General features: G+C 38.7%; 1 protein-coding gene across 1 annotated transcript in view; it reads left to right on the top strand.

Annotated features, from left to right (window-relative positions):
- Window positions 1-21,690, top strand: part of ADAMTS6 (ADAM metallopeptidase with thrombospondin type 1 motif 6) — a 165,260-nt gene that overhangs the window by 120,676 nt on the left and 22,894 nt on the right. The window contains exons 15-20 of the mRNA XM_064140247.1: window positions 3,152-3,254; window positions 4,343-4,476; window positions 6,386-6,509; window positions 7,692-7,772; window positions 8,897-9,060; window positions 9,538-9,676. Coding sequence (XP_063996317.1) covers window positions 3,152-3,254; window positions 4,343-4,476; window positions 6,386-6,509; window positions 7,692-7,772; window positions 8,897-9,060; window positions 9,538-9,676 — 745 coding nt within the window. The remainder of the gene's footprint in view (window positions 1-3,151; window positions 3,255-4,342; window positions 4,477-6,385; window positions 6,510-7,691; window positions 7,773-8,896; window positions 9,061-9,537; window positions 9,677-21,690) is intronic.

Below are 21,690 nucleotides of genomic sequence, written 5' to 3'. Positions count from 1 at the left end.
GCTTCAGAATACAGAGTGTTATAGATTTTAGGCTGTCTCTTGGTAGCTGTCTTCAGAAGATCTGCTGAAAACTTTACTGAATCCACTGGAAAGTTGTATTCAAACTAATGGTTTGGAGAGAAAGAGAAAGATCATGAGATGAGGGCCAGTGCTTTTCAGCATTCACTGACAGGACTTACCCAATAGCATGTGAATATGGATTGATGGCTTTGATTTTTTTTTTGATAGATTTGTGTTTTCAGGACTAAAGACACTAGGTTGTATGAAAGCTTTGATGTCATTTATGGCCAGGATTCAATCTGCAGCACTTTAAAAACTAGTAGGAACATTGTGTGATGGACTGTGCTCACACAGTTCCTTTAGCTGTTCTTGTCAGCAGTGAGATTGCAGCCTATGCATACCTTTGTGTAGCTGGTTTTCTTTCAAATTTCTAGAGCTGCCTTCAAAAAGAAAAAAAGGATATGCATAGTGATTTGAGCAGTGTAAATTAGGGTCAAAACTGAATTGATATTTAATAGGATGAGAGACTTTTCTTAGAAGGATACCTCTGGATAGCATCTTGTACAGCTTTTCTTGCTCAAATCTTAAATAGAGAGATTTCTAATATCTCCAGGGAGAGTTTTCCACCTCTTTGGACAACCTGTATAAGTGCTTGTTCGCCCTCACAGTAAAAAAAAAATCTTTTGTGATGCTCAGGATGAACTTGTGTTTCCATCTGTGCCCACTGCCCCTGGTCCTGTCACTGAGCACCACTGGAAAGAGCCTGGCTCCATCTTTGTGCACCCTCTCTTCAAATATTTATACATATTGCTGAGATTTCCCTGAGCCTTCTCTATTCTAGGCTGAACTGTCTCTTTCTCAGTTTTTCTTCACATAAGAGATACTCTACAGCTTTTATGGCTCTTTGTTGGACACTTCCCAGTATAGCCATATATGTCTTGTATTAGGGATCCCAGAACTGAACACAGTGCTGTAGGCATGACCACACCAGTGCTGGATGGCAGGATTGCTTTCCTGGACTTGCTGTTAACACTCCTGTTGTAGAACAGGATACCTATAGCCGTCTTTGCCACAAGAACACATTGTTGGCAGATGTTGAGCTTGGTGTCTGCCAGGTTCCCTAAGGTCTTCTGCAAAGCTCCTTTCCCGCTGGATGGCTCCCAGTACTCCATTCTGGGGAATGGAGTTATTTTTTCACAGGTGCAGGGTCTTACATGTCTCTTGTTGAACTTCATGAGGTTCCTGTAGTCCATTTTTTGAGCCTGTCAAGGTCCCTTTGCATGGTGACACAAACTGCTGGTGTATCAACCACGCCTCTCTCTTTTGTGTTATCAGCAAACTTGTTGAGATTATACTTTCCCCACTTTCCAGTTTGTTTATAAAGTGATGCTGTTGCCTAAAAATGTATCAATCAAGTAAGACTGAGTTTCAGATACCATACTGGGAGAGTTTTGTTTCAGTATAAATATGGAATTCCTGATTTTGATTTTTCTTTACTAGTGTGGTGGGTTTGAGAAATTACCTCCCTCAACTGCTACAACTAATCTTCATATTTTATTGTTGTCCTCCCATAGCTATTTAGAAAAATAATTTCATTAGTGGAAAATGATTCAGTTAACTTTTAAGGGTAACTTTGTGCTGTTGAAATACCAACCATGTTAAGTAGTACTTAAACAAGTGGAACTAAATAGCATGCAGTGCACTATCAGACAGATTTGAAATCAAGGTCAAAGATGCTGTAGTTACTTGGAGATATGATGGAAAGAGACAAAATTTATTTATTAACCTTCTAAAAAATAGTGTTATTTTATTTACATAGTTATTTTTCAGCCTCACTGTTACAATTTGTTGGATTATTGGATTAAAGTAGTTACGCTACTCTTTCCCCTCAACCCACCAGTAAATAAGGAGATAATAGAGTGGTATATGTAGAAGAATCTAAAACTTAAATACTGTCTAATGTCCACAATTTCAATTTATTTCACAACAGCTTCGAAAGGAGAAAAAAACTTTAGTTTCTTATTCGCATTGCAGTGGGCTTGGCTATTAATAAAAGATTAATGTATAGTGAGAGTTACTATTGTTATGTCAATATTTGAATTGTGTAGTATATTTTTGCCATCCATGTTTATAAAGACCCTTTCACTTGAAATCATTTTAGATTCCTGAACAGTGCTAACTGTCTTAGATACATAGGAAGGCAAGTAAAACTTCCATAAAATGGACTCTTGCTTTGCTCATAAAATAGTGATATTTATTAACACCTCTGATTTCTGTTAAATGCATTCTGTTCTCTTTCAGTCTAAAAATCATTTTCATCTGTATTTCAAAGACTTGTCTAATGAAGCTTACTATTTCAGCAAGTACTTAGACATTGATAACAATGTTTAATGTGCTATCTAAATTTTGTGTATATCTAACATTAGTTGTCATTATTATTTTGAGCCTATTGATAAAAAATGTGAGAAATAGCAAAAAATTCCGTTTCTCCTATAATTCTTTCCAGGGTGAATTTCACTTACCTTTCTACAGTTTTGTACGTGGTAATGCAAAGTACTGAAAATTTAAATGAAATTGGTTTTTACTTCTTCGTGCTTGGAGTCTGGTAAAAATCAGAGCTAAGCATGATACCTATTCTCATTCTCACCCTAAGACAAAGATTTTGACAAGGCTACAGATTAGCAGATCTGATACAGCTCTCCACAAAGTGTAAGAATTTCTTTTCTTGGTATCTCTTATTAACATGTCTCTGTACAGTTACAGCATATCTAAGCCTCCGACTCTTAAGAAAATTATTTTGCTTTATCTTTTTCAGCTGTTTTTGATGTGTGTTTATGGGGAGGTAGCTGATAGATTGGTTATGAAGCATAGTTTGACATGGTTCTGATTTTCCAGTTTAATGGAAACTTATATAACGCTTTTGTTTACATTACATCAGTTACTTCATGCTAGCCTGAGACTGCAAAATACACACTTCAACTGTAAAGCAATAATGTAAGTTTCAGATAAAGCAGAGAACCAACTGCTGTTCTCTCGCATCACGATTATGTTTGCAATAGAGACATATAAACATTTCCTTTTAGGTTACTTTTTTGGAGAAATTAACCTTTGTTTGGTTTTTTTTTTGTCTTTTTGTCTCGTGTTATTTTAGCCATGTCCTCCAGGGGCCCGTGACTTTCGAGAAAAGCAATGTGCAGATTTTGACAATATGCCTTTCCGTGGGAAGTATTATAACTGGAAACCCTACACTGGAGGTAACAGTTAGCTTTGCAAAATGGTATCAGATGTGGAGTCTTGAAAATTATACAAATGTTTTGTAGAGAGTAATGTTTGTAAAGAGAATGTTTTGATTTGAATATAATGAGCCAAGTTTACTAAGCTTGTTAGTTGCTGGAAATGCTGCAGAAGAGCCATTTCTACTCTGGCAGAGTTTCATTTTACAATGAAGGAGAATGAGCATCATTGAAGGGATTCTACCCTAAAAGGACAAGGCACTTCTCCACCTGCAATTGCAATAGAATTGGAGGTTCAGGCAGTGACAGGACTAGGAGGAATGGAGCAAAGATAGAGGTGGGTAGGTTCAGACTGGACATGAGGAGGAAGTTCTTCACCATGAGAGTGGTGAGAGCCTGGAATGGGCTGCCTGGGGAGGTGGTTGAGGCCTCATCCCTGGAGGTGCTTAAGACCAAGCTGGATGAAGCTGTGGCCAGACTGATCTAGGGTAGGGTGTCCCTGCCCATGGCAGAGGGGTTGAAACTAAATGATCCTTGTGGTCCCTTCCAACCCTGACTGATTCTATGATTCCATAGGTAATATTTCAGTGCTTTTCATGCTGTAGTGATGAATTAAACATAAAAAAGTCTCACAAAAAGGTTTTCTTTCTCAATGACAGCATATTTGTTAAGGCAGATAGAAAGTAAAAGTTTCTCTAAAGACTGCACTAGCAATTGAGTTATAAATAATTGCACTGTATTTTGTATCAGGAAAGAGTTGTCATTTCTTTTTCTCTTTGAGACAGTTTAATCATGTTTTGCTTCTGTTGCGTAAACTTCTTAAGTTGCCATGTTAGTATTTTTTTGTTCTAAACCCAGAATGAGTAAATTCATGTTTCTTCTTGTGTGTTTTTGTGTTTTACAGACATGAGTTGTTTTTACTCTTAGTGTTTTTTTTTTTTTTTTAAGATTACAAGCCTAAAAAGTGTCATTGTGACCATGTGGTCTGAGCTGCAGCGTAGTTCAATAGGGCTAAATTCGTGATTGAGGTAGTCTGATCTCAGTTTTGAAATTTACCCTAAAATACTTCTAGTACTACATTCTTCTTTTATTCTTGTTTTTCAACCCAGGTGGGGTTAAACCATGTGCATTAAACTGCTTGGCTGAAGGTTATAATTTTTACACTGAACGTGCTCCTGCAGTAATAGATGGGACTCAGTGCAATGCAGATTCACTGGATATCTGTATCAATGGAGAATGCAAGGTTACACATGTTTTATGAAGTACTTACAGATTAATTACTTTCTTGTGTCTATTATCTTCTACACTGAATTATGGTGCCTGTTTGTTGCTTGCAGAAAATGGGAGTGTTGACAGGTTCAGTTGTTAATAAAGTAGTGAGACTGAGAAAAAAAAAGATTAAAAAGATATTGCATAAATGAAGACAAATCATTTGAGTTTTGGTAGCCTCATAGAATCATTCCTTTTTGTCTTGTTTTTTTTTCTCACTTTCTGATTTCTGTTAAAGAATCTGTGGAAAGGGTGATAGGAGCTGAACAGATTTCTTGCACCATTCCAAGGTCTGTTCCATTATTCCAGTTAGAATACTACTCTGTCTGAAAAGCAGCAAATGTGAATGTTTGAATCTCATTCTCTCTTAATGGCTTTGTCTTGTTGCAAATAGTTCTGCTGTTAGTGTAACTGAAACAGAAAGTTGTCAGTAGAACAGCTGTAGGGAAAAAAAAAAGGCTATAATGATGCAAGTATTTGCAGTGTACTAAAAATCTGATTATCTTCTAAGATTCCTCTAGAACTGCATTACATGAATTTGAGTTGAATTGGAGGTCTGTGGCCATATTTTTGGTTATATACATCCCACTGCTACTTTAGTTTAGGAAAGTGTTTCATTATGTACTTAAGCCTAGAAGTCCAAACTAAAAAAAACTATTAGATTTCAATGAAGCCAAAGTACAACTAAAGCTTAACCCAATGCTTAAATTCTTTGCTAAATTGAGGGATGAAGAGGCATTTTTATTGAATAATATGATGAGATCAAAAGATTTGCCATATATTAGTAAACTAATAACAACTCAAAAAGCTACATAAAGAGCCTATGAAATTCTGGTGTGCTTTATATGTAAGAAAATTTTTGTAGTTTTGAGAAATCTTTTAAAAAAATCTCAATTTGGGGATGACCTATATAAAAGATGGCACTTTGTCTTCTTAATGAATCAGAAATGTAAATGATTATACTAATACTGTTCTGTCAATTATTTAAAGTATTTCTGCTTTTAATTATGATGTGTTTGTTACCTGTTTACAAGATATTAATTCATATTGCTGGACAGTAAACAAATCTATGTAGCTCCCTTTTTATATCAATCCCAAAAAATAATTGGTAACCTGCAGTTTTTTATCTGTTTGCCTTTTTGTTTGTTTCTTTTAAGGATCCATCTGTCTGTTTTCATTTGCTTTGTAGTAGGGTTGAATCAGTAAATTCCAGTGAGTTTATGACTGTTCACTGTACGTAGATTTCTGAAGTAGATAATCAGAAATGCAAGGTTCTTTTGATAATTAGATATAGGCATCTTTTGAATCTTACCTAATACAACATGTAATTAAGGCTTTCAGCAAGTTTCATTCTCCATTTGTTCTTACTGTTAAATAATTTACACTTAGCATTCGAAATTCTGAAAATAATTGCAAAGTCTGCCTGGAGGATGTGGAAATAAGGTCCATGAAGCTGTAAATGCCTTTGGGAAAGATAACACTGTCTGTGCTGAGTACATGTTTAAGGAACACAGAGCAAATGTTTACCTTAACAAAGCAGTATCAATAGAATGCAGTTGACTTTTGTAATGCAAAATAAAAACATCACTAATCATTTATTAACTGAAATTATTCCATTGTTTGTAAAAATACTGTGAGATCCTTTCCTATATGTCAATGTAGAAATATAAATTACTTATTAATCAGGATTTGGTAATAACTCAAAATTTGGGTTATTCTTCTGTTTTTATCTTCTTTCTCTGTTAAGCGAAACTTACTTACAGTAGCAGTTGTCTAAAACTGAGTAAATTAAAAGAACTAAGTATCACAAACTTGAAAGAAACAATTACAAAATAATTTCATGTAGCAATGCAAGAAAATCACCCGTTCTTATCTTTTCTCAGCATGTAGGTTGTGATAATATTTTGGGGTCTGATGCTAAGGAAGATCGATGCCGTGTTTGTGGAGGAGATGGGAGTACGTGTGAAGCTATTGAAGGTTTCTTCAATGATTCATTGCCCAGAGGAGGTATGCACATCTATGCCCATTGTGTTGCACAATGTATTTAGATGATTCTCTAGCAAATAACAGTGCTGCACTGGTTTCCAGTGTTGCATTGGTGCTGGTCACTCACTTGGACTCATTTTGCCTTGTTGTTTCCTTTTTTCTGTGTTAGTCTGGAGAAGTTCAGCAGTATGTTCCATTACTGAATTCTTAATCCTTATGTTTTTTTTAATGCACTTAAAAATAAGTTGAGTGTCAGGGTTTTATTATTATGTAGATATGGTAGTATAGCCAGAGTAGGCTTATGTATGATTTTTAATGTGCATGATGGAATATGATATTTAGCCATACATGAAATTTTAGATAAAAACATCCAAACCCATTTTATTGTGAAATGAGGCAGTAAGGTTAAAACTGAGCTCAAAATAGACATTAGCGTTATAGTCTTAGTGTTACCAGCCTGAGGCTCCTGAGTGCAAGAACATGATTGATGCGCCAGAGTTGGTTCAGTTTAGCAAAGGACCACTAAGATTGTTGAAATCCAGAGTGACTGTCCCTCTTCGAAGAGAGGCTGAGAGAATGGGGCTTATTCAGCCTGGAAGAGAGGAAGTTCTTGGAAACCTAGTATCAGCCTTCAAATATCTATGAGGAGATTACAGGGGTAAGACAGAGTTAGGCTCTTTAGAGTGGTGGGTGAGTGGGAAAGGAGACAATGACTATCAGAACAAGATAAATGCTGACTGAATGGAAAGGAAAACATTTTCCCCAGAGCGCTCCAGTAGCGGATCAGGTGGAAAGGCAGTACATTTTCCATCTTTGGAGTTTTTTGTGACAAAATGCTGAGCAACTTCATCTAAAGAGCTACAAGTTGGTCCTTTTTGTTGCAAGAACTGAGGTCTTCCTCAAACTGAATGACCCTATGAACATCAAGCCATTTTATATGGGAATTACTTGTGATACAGGGTTGAGAAGACTTTATTGGCACTTCAAAACCTAAATTCGTGACTACATGGTAAGTTCTAGCTATCGATTTCAAGTTTGTACGTGAGATTTAAAGTGTTTATATTACATGAATGAAAATATTCAAGTACACATGTATGTATCTCACACTAATTTTTAGTAGTAAATAATTTGTTAATGGTTATTTTAATGACTAATATTGATTAACACAAGCAGTAACAATTATATTTTTGCTTTGATTTGTAGGCTATATGGAAGTGATTCAAATTCCAAGAGGTTCCGTGCACATTGAAATAAGAGAAGTGGCAGTGTCAAAGAACTACATTGGTATGAGCATGGTTTAAATAGCAGACTGTTTCTGAGTTAGAGTTTATATTGTAAGATGAAAGTATGTTTTCTGGTTTAGCCAAACCATACACTTAGCAGGAGCAGCAGATGAAATTGTTATCTGCTAATATTAAGTTGTAATCAAACAGTTGAAAAAATTAGTTAGGATATATTCTTTTAAATTGAGATAATTACATACATAAAATCATTAATCCTTGTCCACTTAGTGCAAAATCAGGTCAGGTTCACTATAATTAAAAATGTTAGACTTGAGCTAAAGTGGATGAGGGGCACTGAAGTACTGTCCCACTCTGAGGTAGTATCTGCCATCTGGGAAGTCTCTGGTCTTGGATTATTATACCATTTTAAACTACAGTTCTATTCTTGGGATGATTATTCATCAATATCCATAGTTAATTAAATGGTAACAATACTGTCTCCTTGTTTTAAGGCAATTTAATGTATGAATTCCACAGCATTTCTGTGCTGACATGTTGTAGGGACTAGATGTCATGTTTTATGGATAAGGAAAATGAGGTGCAGAAAACAAAACACTGGACAAAAGCAAGAAAGCAATGCTGGTTTGTTTGGGTTTTTTTTTTTTTTTGTTGTTTTTATTTTGGTTTTTTTTTTGTTTGTTTGTTTGTTTTTTGTTTTTTTGTTTCTGCACACTATCTGAGATACCCATCCCATTCCCCAGTTTCTTAATCTAAAGATTTGGCTGATAATTGGTTATATAGTCAAGATCTACGTGCATCTTACGTGAGATCTACATACATCTTACATAGAACAGCATATATTGCATATAGGCTTGTTTTTAAAGTTGAAGTTACATTGCAGGTTACATTGCAGGTTGCATGAGGTCTTCTGTTGTGTTCCGTATAGCATCTGCATGTTGACATGTCCAAAATACACCTGCACGTTGAAGATTATTGCACAGGCAATATTGTCAAACTGAATGAGGGACACTTTGACCAGGACTAGAGAAAAGGCTTTATGTTTGAAACAGTAGTGAAACAGAGCTGAAGTTCACATGTTGCTACAGATTAGTAGATTAATTTGCAGTGGCTTCTCCATTATAAATGCTGCTTCCAATTTTTAGGTGGCTTGTATTTTTTTTTAAGCTTTAAAATCTGAAGAGGATGACTACTATATAAATGGTGCCTGGACTATTGACTGGCCAAGAAAGTTTGATGTTGCTGGAACAGCTTTCCATTACAAGAGACCAACAGATGAACCAGAGTCTTTGGAAGCACTAGGCCCTACTTCAGAAAATCTCATAGTCATGGTAAAGTTATAATTAATATATTTCTAAAATTTGAAATATGTTTTTGTGTTCTGAGAAACAGTCCTCACAAGATTTCAGTGAGGACCAACGAGTGTTTTCATAGTAATTTCCTTAAACAACTTTGACCTCACATAATTATTCAGCTTTCAAGTTAATTTCCATAAAGACATTATTTTTTTAATGAAAGCTGGCATTTTAGAACAAATAAGGATAAAGAACTATCAGAAGCTTTATAGTTCTGCTAAGGGAGGGGGAAGGGGAAAGACAAAGCATACCTTAGACAATAATACTTTACTTTTGTGTATGTTTTAAAAGTCCATGTTCTTTTGGAAATACTTAAAAGAACTGCTATTACTTTTCCCCTTCCACAGGACATGACATGTAACTAGATTAAATGTCACTGTAGAGACTAAATGTCACTGTAGTTGCCCTCTGCTTGCCTGTTTTAATGGTACAACTAGTTGTTTTCAACTACAGATTCTGCTACAGGAACAAAATTTGGGTATAAGGTATAAATTCAATGTTCCCATCTCTCGTACTGGCAGTGGAGACAATGAAGTTGGCTTTGCATGGAATCATCTGCCTTGGTCAGAATGTTCTGCCACTTGTGCTGGAGGTAAGACACCAGGCAGTCCAGCTACAGGGTAAACTGAAACCCAAAATTGAAAACCTTTCTTTCAGACATGCCTCAAACCATAATTTAGTGAAAGAACATTTATTTTATCACAATGGATTTTGTTGTTTTCAAGTACATTTAAAATGTTCAGGTGTTTCTGTTAATGTGTCTTGGCACAGTGTGTCTCTGCTGATGCTTCTTTGGAGATTCTCTTGAAGCTGGTATGTTTGCTCTTCACAGGAACTTTCTTGATAAAGGACATCAGAAGGTTTAAGTAAGGAGATTAAAAACCAGAAGGCAAATAAGGCAACTGTAAATAAAGGGATGTGTCTTCGTGTGTCTGTAGGTACGCTTCACATGATCCTAGTCAGCCCTTCTACCCTCCAGCCACCACAGTTTAGGATGCATAATGGCAGTTCCTCTGTAGCAGATGATAACAACTGGATTATACTTCCCAGCCCGTAGCAGTATCTGAGATTTGTTGCACTTTGGCAGCAGTGGGGGATTTGTAGGTTGTCCCATGTGATTCATCATGGGTGCCTTTTGCCCACAATTTACTATATTCCTAATCCTCCCTCTAGTGGCCACCAATGCAATTCTTTACCTCTGGCTGGGAGAGCAGGACAGTTGGCTTCCTTCAAAGCCAACATCATTGCTGCCGCAAGAACTGGTGAGTAGAAGTACTGTGTGAGCAGTATCTTTCTTCTCTCTGAAGACTGAATGCATCATCTCCCCAATACCCAATACACCTCTGTTTCAGAAGATAAGGGAGAGCACTTTAAATCCACCTCAGAATTTCAGTTTTCTACTGCTCTGTGCACTGCCCATAGTAAGTGGAAGACACCATTTTAAATTATTTTTGAAAGAGTCTTTGGAACAAATACTTGTGTGTGTGCCCTGCCCTTTTTCTCCTAGCCACTAGAGATACTTGTGTTTAGAACCATCGTGACTCATCTTTCCACTAGAAGCTGCTGTGGCTGTCATTAGTTCTTTTGGTTTACGGAGGTCTGTGTGGCCACACACAATACACAGAGGACAGCGCAAATTCTATGGTTGCCGATCAGCAGAGAGAGTCTTAAAAGAAAATGGAGGAATGTGCCAGCTTTCTCTTCTTTTTGTCTTGTTAATTTGTCGGATTCCTGTGTGGCTGATAGCTTTTTTAAGTACTGTTTTTAGTGACAGCGAATCTGGTAAGAAAAAGGAAGATGTTAAAGAAGTGTGAAGAGAGGAAGAGCCCAGCTCATAGCAAAAGACAGTTCCAGGTTTCAGAACATTAGATGTGCTGCCAAACTCTATTGTTGTGATTGCAATGAGGTATTGGTCTTTTTGAAGTAATGGGAATAGTGTCACTGAGTTAGGTACGGACAGAATTTTAGACATAGATCTTATGTTACACAGATCATTGTCATTTCACAGGTTCACCAGTATAAAATGGAAAGCATGATTGCTCTGAAAGAGTAGGCGTTTGTCTAGAATAAAACATTTTGGCTTAATTAACTTTTAAAGTCTTTTAAAGGAGGATTAGTGAATCCCTGAGAACTCTGTACATTTATTATCTTGAAAATTTTTTGTTGGGTTACCATGGCTAAACCAGGTGCTGGCTTTAAGCTTAATATGAGGATATGCTGTGATCCCTTATTTTCACTGAGCTCTGTGCTCAGAGAGTAAATATTTCGTTGTAGCTGTAATTCATCTTAAAAAAAACTGTCTCTGATTTTTCCGTGTGAGTATCTACTACTCTCCCTGTTTTATGAAACACCTTTCACCATATGCCAAAAGAAGATACATTTCTAAAAAGAAGCTGAGTCAAGGAAAAAGAGTAAGGAGACCAAGGTTGTAGAGACAGAGAATATAACTGGAAAATTTGACTACTAGAAATACAAAGTGTGAGAACACTTAGAGGTTATACCAATGTATAGCATTGTTTGTTTTTATGGGATTCATTATGAAGTTCATTATTGAGGTTCTGTTTACCTGAACTCTGTGTTTAGATGTATTGTGATGTACATTGAAAGATAATAAAATATTGAACATTCATATAATTTCTCATTGAAAGTGAAAAATGGATAATAGGCATGTGAGAAGAGTATTGGTGTGGAAATTATTTTTCTTTTATTTCTATATAGTGATTTTGGGACAGACTGTGAGTAATTTAATGGCATCTAATAGCTGTTGGTGCAGCTCACCTCAGATAACATGGACTGATTAAGGTTTGGTCATATGACATTCCATCTTGATCCAAGAAAGATCTAGATGATGTGAGGCTAGATATAATTTTATGTCAAAACACAGGCTTTAAGCCAAAGCTGTAGCAAATCTAAATTCTAATCAATGCATTTTATTTTCGTCCATCTCTGAAGACCTCTGTATTTTGAAGTTATGTCTTGTGCAAGTGTGTCAGCACTTTAAAAAACATCAAACTTGCAAGCATTTCAGAGCAAGGAAATGACAGAATCCTTGATGACTATGGAATCCTAAATGATTTTCTGTAATTGTGGCTGTTCTGTGAAACAGGGACTAGTTGAGCAAGGACCATTATCTGAGGCTGTGTCATAGGCTACCTCATGTCTACTCCATACTATTTTAAGCTAGGAAATGACAGAATTAGAGATGACTGTAGACTCTTAAGTTGTTTTCAGTGGTTGTGACTGTTCTGTGAAACAGGGACTAGTTGAGCAAGGATTGTTATCCAAGGCTGTGTCACAGACTAACTCACGTCTACTCCACAGTTTTAAGCTGGGAAATGACAGAATTAGTGATGAATATAGACTCTTGTTTTCTGTAGTCATGACTGTTCTATGAAACAGGGACTAGTTGAGCCAGCACTATTTGCTCAGTCTGTATGTAATATAGGCTAGCTCATGTCTACTACACACAATTTTAACTCTCTAAATCAGACTGGCTCTGTCTGCATTACATTCCATTTGAACAAATCTATGACTCTTAAAACATAATTATTACTTGATGTATGTTTTCATTTTGAGGGATCTAAAGGAAAGCAGCAACAAAACTACAAAATGAAATAAAAACCTCAACAAACTAAAACTAAAACTAAACAAACAAAAACCACCCACAAAACACAACCAAAAACCCTCTTACAGTCCTCTAAAAGGATATTTCTGTGTTGTGAACTTGTGGATGTATGTGGAATGTCATGAAGCACAACACAAATGCTAGAGCAGCATTTTGACAGTACAAAGTGTAAATAGTTTTGGAGTATTGTATGTTGCTGAGGTTTCCACTTCGTGTTCTTCATAGTATTTTGAGAGCGGTCCATTGCGGTCAGCTGTTCTAGAGCTGCTTGTAGGCCTTGCCTTTGAGAAAGATGACTGGAACAGTCAGGAGCCAAGAGAAAGCTAAGATCAACTTACAGTCTTTAATTATACAGTAATGCATTTGTCTTTCCACTGGACTTGTGTATTATGTCCATCTTTGCTGTGCTGTTGAGTCACATCTGACTGGTAAAAGCACTCTAACTTTTCCAACAGAAGCTCTGTTCTAAGGCCTCTCTCAGTTTTGCAGAATCAGAAGAGCATGGTAAACAGAATGGTAGGAAGGAGGAGGTGGCTTTCCTGCTTACAACAAGTGCTGCCAGAGCTCTGGATTCTATTCTTGCCTCCCTTGTGTGCTTCTCATGCAATACTAAGCAATTCAAAGCATGAATTGCAGTCTTACTTGCTAATTATCAGTTCATCATTTCATGGATACCTCTCTGGAATGTCTGACCTCTGAAGCATGCAGTGAATTTCATCTCTGCGTGAAGTGTGTGTAAAGCAAAGTATTCTGAAAACTCAAGACAGGCATCTGAAACCAGTGGATTTTTTCCACAGTAGATATGCCTCCTATCCCCCTGTGTTTCTTGTAGAGTGATCTAGGAGATAAATTAAATGTTGTGAAACAAACAGTTGTCTCTAAAGAGCAAAAGGGAGTTTATCTTTCATTCATGAGAGTTTGTAAAGTGTGCATTTAGTAGTGTCACCCATGTTAAAGGAGAAAATAATAAAATACTCCACAGTTTTTCTGCCAGTGACCATCATTTTCTGTACAGTGAACCAAAGGCAAACTGTCTCCGAAGTCTGGGGTTTATTTTGGTATTTTCTTTTTCTTTTTTTTTTTTTTTTTTCTTTTTTTTTTTTTTGTTTTTTTTTTTTTTTTTAATACATTCTTCAGATTCATCAGGTGTCAGAAGATTTGGCTGGTAACAGACAACTCTTTTTCTTTCTCTGGATTCAGGTTCTCAAATGAAGGACAGGTACTTAATTGTGTTAATTTTTAATATCTCCTAGTATCTGTTTTTAGGCTTGGAGATCCAGAATTGTAGATTTTCTTTTTGTAGACTAGAACCAATATTTTTAATATTTTAAGTATGAATGTATGATATCTGAGCTAGTTCTGCCTGTGGGAGGTTTATGTAAGACTCAACTACAGGTATTCTCTATATTAATTCCCCCTCTTCTATTGCCTTCCCCTCCCTCCTTCCCCCCCCCCTCCCCCACCTTGGAAATTTCACTGATAACTGGTTTGCTCTGAGCTAAGAGTATTCAAAAGCAAAGTTTGTTGCTCAGTCTTACAGGGTTGGTGACGGACTTGGACAGGACTACCGAAAAACATTTCCAAAGTATACCAGAATGTACAGTGCAAATTTATCTATACAGAGTGGGAGAGGATAGAACAGAGGGAAGTCAGAAGAGATGAATGGATGAACAATTCACTGGAAGTCAGAAAAAATCCATGACAACAACACGAGATTTTCTTCTAGGCTCTGGGCAACCTGATCTAATGTGAGATGTCCTTGCCTATGACAGGGGGTTTGGAACTAGGTGATCCTTGAGTTCCCTTCCAATCTTGAAAATTCTATAATTTTATGATGCTATGGCTTGATTACTTTATTATTGAATGAGGAAGTCTGAGGAAGGAAGAACTAGAATAAGTACAAATAGGAAATAAAGTAATAAAATGAGTAACATACTAAAATAAGAAAAATGTTCTATGTGTCACTTGTGGATCACAGAATTGTAGTTTACTTACTCTTGTGCCTGTGTTTTCCTTATGTGTTATCTTGAAGCTTTCCAAAGCCAAGTGTATGACTTTACCTAGATCCTTAAGCATCCTTAATGAGGAAGTGAACTACCGGTGGTATTGTTGAAAAAAAAAAACCCAGCAAAGTTAAAATAAATTATTTTATTGATTTTTACCTCAGTATACTTTTAAAAATAAACTCCAATAAGTGCATACCTCCCCTCCCCCCCCTTTCCTTTTTCTCATTTATTCCACACTTAATAAATTCTAGGAGTAAATGGCAACTAATGACAGTATTTATTATCTGGAATTTACAAGTATCCTAAGCATTGGTTTTGATTAAATTAATTCTTTTAGAGTTCATTTCCAGACGTCTTAGATATTAACTTTTTTTTTGTGAGTCAGTATATTATTAAATGTACTATTAAATGTTCATTGATTGCTGTCCAGTTTGCTTTGCTGCTTGTTGCACTTGTAGCGTGGTGCCTACTCTGTTTTTCTTTCATGCCCTAAGATGAATTTTGAAACTTCTTGTCCTCATTGAGGAAAGTGTCAGTTTGGCTCTGTGATGAAGATCTTGTGATCCGATGAGAGAGCTCAAAAAATATGTCTGGGTTAACCAGCATGCACTAGTTCTAGTGATGCAGGATTCACTATGTATTGGTGTTGGCATCTTTGTAATTAACTCTTGCAATCACAAACCACAATTCCGGGGACTGCTTTTAAAAATAGATGTAGCATTTGGATGCCTGCAATTTTAATTTAAGAATAAAAGTGTTCCATGTAATTTAAAATTTGGCTACTGAAAGTCATGCAGACTATTGGTGAATTTAAATGTGCAAAACATCTCAATTCTCAGGAGATCATGGCCACTAAACCACTGTAGTTTTACACTGACCACTCATGAGGACATTTTATGTCTTTTATTATAAACTATAAACCTGTAGATTTGAAACTGGAGTGTTTCTGTCTAACTGCTTTTAATTATTCCCTGAAGAGTTTAAATGAAATTGCTTACAAGTACTTTTTAGATTATTTTAAGAGAGGCTATATGCTTGGGGAAGAGTTGATAACTTTAAAAGGTTATTTTTCAAGGCCCACAGGGCTTAAGCAAGTCGTAGTTCTTATTTGGGTGAAAACTATACTTCTAGCTTTTTCCATTTCTTTTTCTTGTCTTAAAGTTAGAATCTGGGTTTTCTTTCTGAGATTTTGTTGTAAATCATAAGACTGTGATGAGATGACAATGATGCAGAGCTTACATGCTGTGTGGCAAGAAGCTCAGAACGTTTTGAAGCTGGATTAATATAGTCCCTGGCACAAATGCGAGTGAAGTGGTGAATAGTGTGAAGCGGCCATACGCTACCTGACTGACATTCCATAAATAACATGCCTGACTTAGAAATTCTGAAAACTAAGCACAAAGGTAGTTTGTGTTCATACTTCAGCATGCTTTGTGACATAGCTCCTCAGAAATCAGTTTACTGAAGCTGCCAATTTTTAGCCAAAGCGTAGAAGGAAATGTGTCTGATGCCATTAGGAAGTTCAGTGAAAGCACAGCATCAGTGCATACACTGTCCCATACATAGATTTGCCAGACTCGTGCGCCTCATTTAAAAAGCTTAATTCTAAGTATTTAAGCAATTCCAGATATATAAATTACTGTTCTGCAAGCAATTGCATTTGAGGGAAATACCATTATGTGAGGGAGGTATTATGTTACTCTGTCATTCAGGAAGAGTGTTGGTTGTCTTGAGCTTAACGATGGTGATGATAAGGTTGAGCGCTTATGGGTAATGAGACAGATACTGTGGTGGGAGTCTCTTACAGACCACCCAAGCAGGATGAAGAGACATTGTGGGGGACTTAAAGTTCCCTAATGTCTGTTGGAAATGCAATACAACAGAAAGGGAATAGTCCAGGAGGATCCTAGAGTGTGTGCAGGAGAACTTTCTTGTACAGCTGTCAAAGGAGCCGACTAGGGAAGGCACCCTGCTGAAACTGATGTTTATGACTACAGAAGCACTTGTGGGTAATGTAGCTACTGGAGACCATCTTGAGCACAGTGGTGATGAAATTAAAGAGTTTTCTGTTGCTAGAGAGGTAAAGATGGGACTCAGAAACTGCTGCCCTGGACTTAGAGCAAGGAGACATTGCCTCATTTTAGAGATTGCTAGACTCCTTTGGGAGCAGTTCTGAAGGGGCTAAGGAGTCCAGGAAAGCAAGATACTCTTCAAAAAGGAACTCAAAGGTGCAGGAGCAGGCTACTCTCATGTGTCAAAAGATGAATTGATAGGGAATAAGACTGGCCTGGCTAAACAAATTTAGTTGCAGGTCAGGGAATAAAGGGGATTTCTGTGGTCTTTGGAAGAAGAGGCTGGCCTCTCAGAAGGACTGCAGAGTTGTTCTGAGGCTATGCAGAGGGAAAATTAGAAGAACCAAAGCCCACTAGAAATTAACTTGTCTTCAGCTGTTAAAGGCAACAAAAATGTTTCTACAAACACATTAGCACCAAAAGGAGGAGTAAGGAGAATTTCTGATTCAGGGGAGATCATAGTTGTCAGTGATGACAAAAAAAAGCTGAAGTGATCAATACCTTCTTTGTTTCAGTGTTTAGTAATAAAACCAGTTGTTTGCTGGGTAGCCAGCACTCTGAGCTGGAAGATAGGGATGGGGATCAGAATGAAGACCACATAATCCAAGAGGAGATGGTTATTAACCTTACTGCACTGCTTAGGCATACACAAGTCTATGTGGCCAGATGGCATACACCAGGGAGTACTGAGGGAGCTGGCAGAACTGCTCTCTAAGCCACTTTCCAGCATTAACCAGCAGTCATGGCTAACTGGGGAGTTCCTAGCTGACTGGAGATGTGATGCCCATCTACAAGAAGGGCTGCAAAGAGGATCCAGGAAATTACAAACCTGTCAGCATTGACAGGGGAAGGTTATGGAGCAGATCATCTTTTAGTGCCATTACACAGCACGTGCAGGGCAGCCAGTCAGCCAGCATGGGTTCATGAAAGGCAACTCCAGCCTAATGAACCTGATCTCCTTCTATGACAAGAGGGAAAGGCTGTGGAATTTGTTCACCTGGACTCCTGTAATGCCTTTGGCACTGTCTCCCACAGCATTCTCCTGGAAAAAGTGGCTGATAATGGCTTGGACAGGGATACTCTTTGCTGGGTAAAAAGCTGTGTGGATGGCTGGGCCCAAAGAGTTATGGTAAATTATATTAAATCCAGCTGGTCACAAGTGGTGTTCCCAAGGGCTCAGCAGAGGGGCCAGTCTTGTTTTAGTACTTTTATCAGTAACCTTGATGAGGAGATTGAGTGCACCCTCACTGAGTTTGCAGATGTTGCTAAACTGAGTGTGTTGATCTGCTTGATACCCATCCACAAGAAGAGTCATAAGGAGGAACCAAGAAATTACAGATATGTCAGACTGACCTCAGTGCCAGGCAAGGTCATGGAACAGGTCATCTTGAGTTCCATCACAAAGCACCTAGAGGATGGCCAAGGGATCAGGACCAGCTAGCATGGGTTTAGGAAGGGCAGGTCCTGCCTCACCAACCTGATCTCCTTTTATGATCAGGTTACCTGCCTGGTGAATGTGGGGCAGGCTGTGGATGTAGTCTACTTGGGCTTCAGCAAAGCCATTGACGCTGTCTGCCACAGGAAGCTCCTGGCCAAGCTGGCAGCTCGTGGCTTGGGCAGATTCACTCTGTGCTGGGTCAAGAACTGGCTGGATGGCAGAGCCCAGGGAGTGGTGGTGAATGGTGCCACATCCAGTTGGCAGCTGTCACTAGTGGTGTTCCCCAAGGATCAGTGCTGGGCCCAGTCCTGTTCAGTATCCTCATTAATGATCTGGGCAAGGGGATTGAGTCCAGCATCAGTAAGTTTGCAAATAACACCAAGCTAGGAGCAGGTGTGGATCTGTTGGAGGGTAGGAGAGCCCTGCAGAGGGACCTGGACAGGCTGGATGGGTGGGCAGAGGCCAATGGGATGAGATTTAACAACCCCAAGCAGTGCTACAGGCTGGGGACTGAGTGGCTGGAGAGCACTTGTGGGTACTGATAGATAGTAGGCTGAAGATGAGCCAGCAGTGAGCCCAGGTGGCCAAGAGAGCCAATGGCATCCTGGCCTGCATCAGGAACAGTGTGGCCAGTAGTACAAGGGAGGTTATTCTTCCCCTGTACTCAGCACTGGTCAGGCCACACCTTGAGTCCTGTGTCCAGTTCTGGGCTCCTCAATTCAAGAGAGATGTTGAGGTACTGGAACGTGTACAGAGAAGGGAGACGAAGCTGGTGAGGGGCCTGGAAGACAAACGCTATGAGGAGAGGCTAAGGGAGCTGGGGGTGTTTATCCAGCAGAAGAGGAGACTCAGGGGTGACCTCATTGCTGTCTACAACTACCTGAAGGGGCATTGTAGCCAGGTGGGGGTTGGCCTCTTCTCCCAGGCAACCAGCAATAGAACAAGGGGACACAGTCTCAAGTTGTGCCAGGGTAGGTATAGGCTGGGTGTTAGGAGGAAGTTCTTGGCAGAGAGAGTGATTGGCATTGGAATGGGCTGCCCAGGGAGGTGGTGGAGGCACTGTCCCCGGAGGTGTTCAAGAAAAGCCTGGATGAGGCACTTAGTGCCATGGTGTAGTTGTCTGGATAGGGCTGGGTGCTAGGTTGGCCTGGATGATCTTGGAGGTCTCTTCCAACCTGGTTGATTCTATGATTTTAAATCCCTATGGAGGGACCTATCATCTGTTGTATGAAGTTCTTCATGACCAAGTGCCAAGTCCCTTACCTAGGTCACAGCAACCCCCAAAAAAGCTACAGGCTTGGAAAAGAGTGGCCAAAAAGCTGACCACTAGGGAAGGATGTCAGGGTGTTGGTCAGCAGTCAACTGTACTCAATTCTGATGAGGCCACACCTTGAGTACTGTATTCAGTGTTGTGGTCCTCACTAAAAGAAACATATTGAACTGCTGGAGCATGTCCAGATAAAGACATCACAGCTGCTGAAGGTTTTGGAGAACAGGTGTTACAAGTTGTGTCTGAGGGAACTGGTGTTGTTTAGTCTGAAGAAAAGGGCTGTGGTGGGAGACCTTAGAACTACCTGAAAGGAAGTTGTAGCAATATGGGTTTTGACCTCTTCTCCTTAGTAACAAGTGATGACACGAGAGGAAGTGGTCTCAAGTTGCACCAACTGGGTAGGGCTGGGTGCTAGGTTGGACTGGATGATCTTGGAGGTCTCTTCCAACCTGGTTGATTCTATGATTCTAAATCTCTTCACTAAAAGGGTTATCAAACACTGGAACAGGCTCCTCAGGGTAGTGGGTCCCATCACCATTCCTGGAGATGTTTAAAAGGCCATGTATGTGGTGCTAAGGGCATGGTTTAGCAACAGTCTTGGTAGAGTTAGGTGATGGTTGAAGTCAGTGTTCTTAAAGGTCCTTTCCAGCTGAAATGATTTTATGATTCTATGATTGCGATGGAAGCATTCAGGACATGTTATTATCCTTCAAGAGCACTAAGGCAGCTTGTGATAAAAAGCATAAATGATTATTTATCAGTTGGAGACAAGTTCTGTCTTAACTGCCCTTATAGTGGAAGATCTCACGGAATTTCAGCTTTATATCATTTCTTGCAGTTGAAATATTACTTGCTGAGAATGCTATAGATGGAGCATTGTTACATGAAGCTTTAAGATTTTTGATCCCTGATGGAGGAATATCTGGAAAAGAGTATCTCTGTGTTAACAGAATCAACCACTGACTGTGGAGGCATATGCTTCAGATCCTTGAGAGTCCCCCATGCTCATGAGCAGAGTTGTTTGTCCATTCTAACTGGACCTAAGTATCTAACAAAAAGTATTTTTTTTCCAACATGCAAAGTACATCTATTGAAAATTAGCAAAACTGGGGGTTGAACACTGTTCAGAAATGGTTGTTTCTTTTCAGCATACACTTGGGTAACAGTCTGACAGCTTTATGGACTGTTTGCCCATCTACCTGCTGCTGTCTAATGTGACATCTAAGTGCATACAGAAAGAAGAGCAAATGGAAGAAGCTTATTGTTTGCTTGGCTTGCCTGTGAGGCACTTATCTCATATTAACCAACATTTTTTAAAAATAAATAAAGCTTACCTCAGAGTACTTGTGATGCTTATGAATAACCTGAGATGCATGTGGAGCGATTTGCTGCCCTACAACATAACCTGCTTCTTCATGAAGCTTGTGTGCAGCTGTAATCACAAAGGAGTTACTCTAGCTCCAGAAATTTGATTTAGGTGCTGCAGTAGCATGAAGACTCAAACCTGTTTGGTCTCAGTATAGTTCAGGATTCTGAGGTGATAAGGCAGATGGTTTTTGAAAGTTGATACCCGTTCTCACCCCCTAAAAAGGTGTCCTGTAAGAAATGGTATATTGAGTGTTGAATCTTAACTCCTCTCCTGCTTGTAAGGAACATTAGAGTTGAGAAAGCATGGAATATTTCGCTGTGCTTAGAATCCAGACTGCTGGGTTTTCCTCAGTGTATCTGAATTTTAAAAGCTCTGTTTTCATTTGAGGGATCATACCTGTGTTCTGCAGAATGTCATGACAGTTGCCTATTAAATAGCAGAGAGGTCTGAGCTAAGTGCCATATAAAGTTGAGGAGTCTAGGAGGATAGGTGAAGGGGAGAATCCTGTGTTAATAATCATTTTGGGCCACAGTGCAGACAGGGATGCAGGATTCATGAGGTTTGTGGCAGGAAGACAAGAGGTTTAACTTAACCTGTAACTAGAAAATAAGGTGTTCATCTGGCACAGTCAGATGTGGTTTTCCACCTTGCTTTCAAGATGTTTTTTTAACAATCAGATCGTAATTGTATAAAAACTAGAAGTAACCTACAGACTAGAAACTACAGTCCTGCCGCCTTACCTGAATTAGCAGTCACAGAAGTTACAGTGTTCTCATGGGAACTGGGAATCCCCTCAGGATGAGATGGGATCATACCTACTCCTGCA

This window comes from Pogoniulus pusillus, chromosome Z, assembly GCF_015220805.1.
Source record: "Pogoniulus pusillus isolate bPogPus1 chromosome Z, bPogPus1.pri, whole genome shotgun sequence".
Classification (NCBI taxonomy): domain Eukaryota; kingdom Metazoa; phylum Chordata; class Aves; order Piciformes; family Lybiidae; genus Pogoniulus; species Pogoniulus pusillus.
This window is presented reverse-complemented; position numbering and strand designations above follow the sequence as displayed.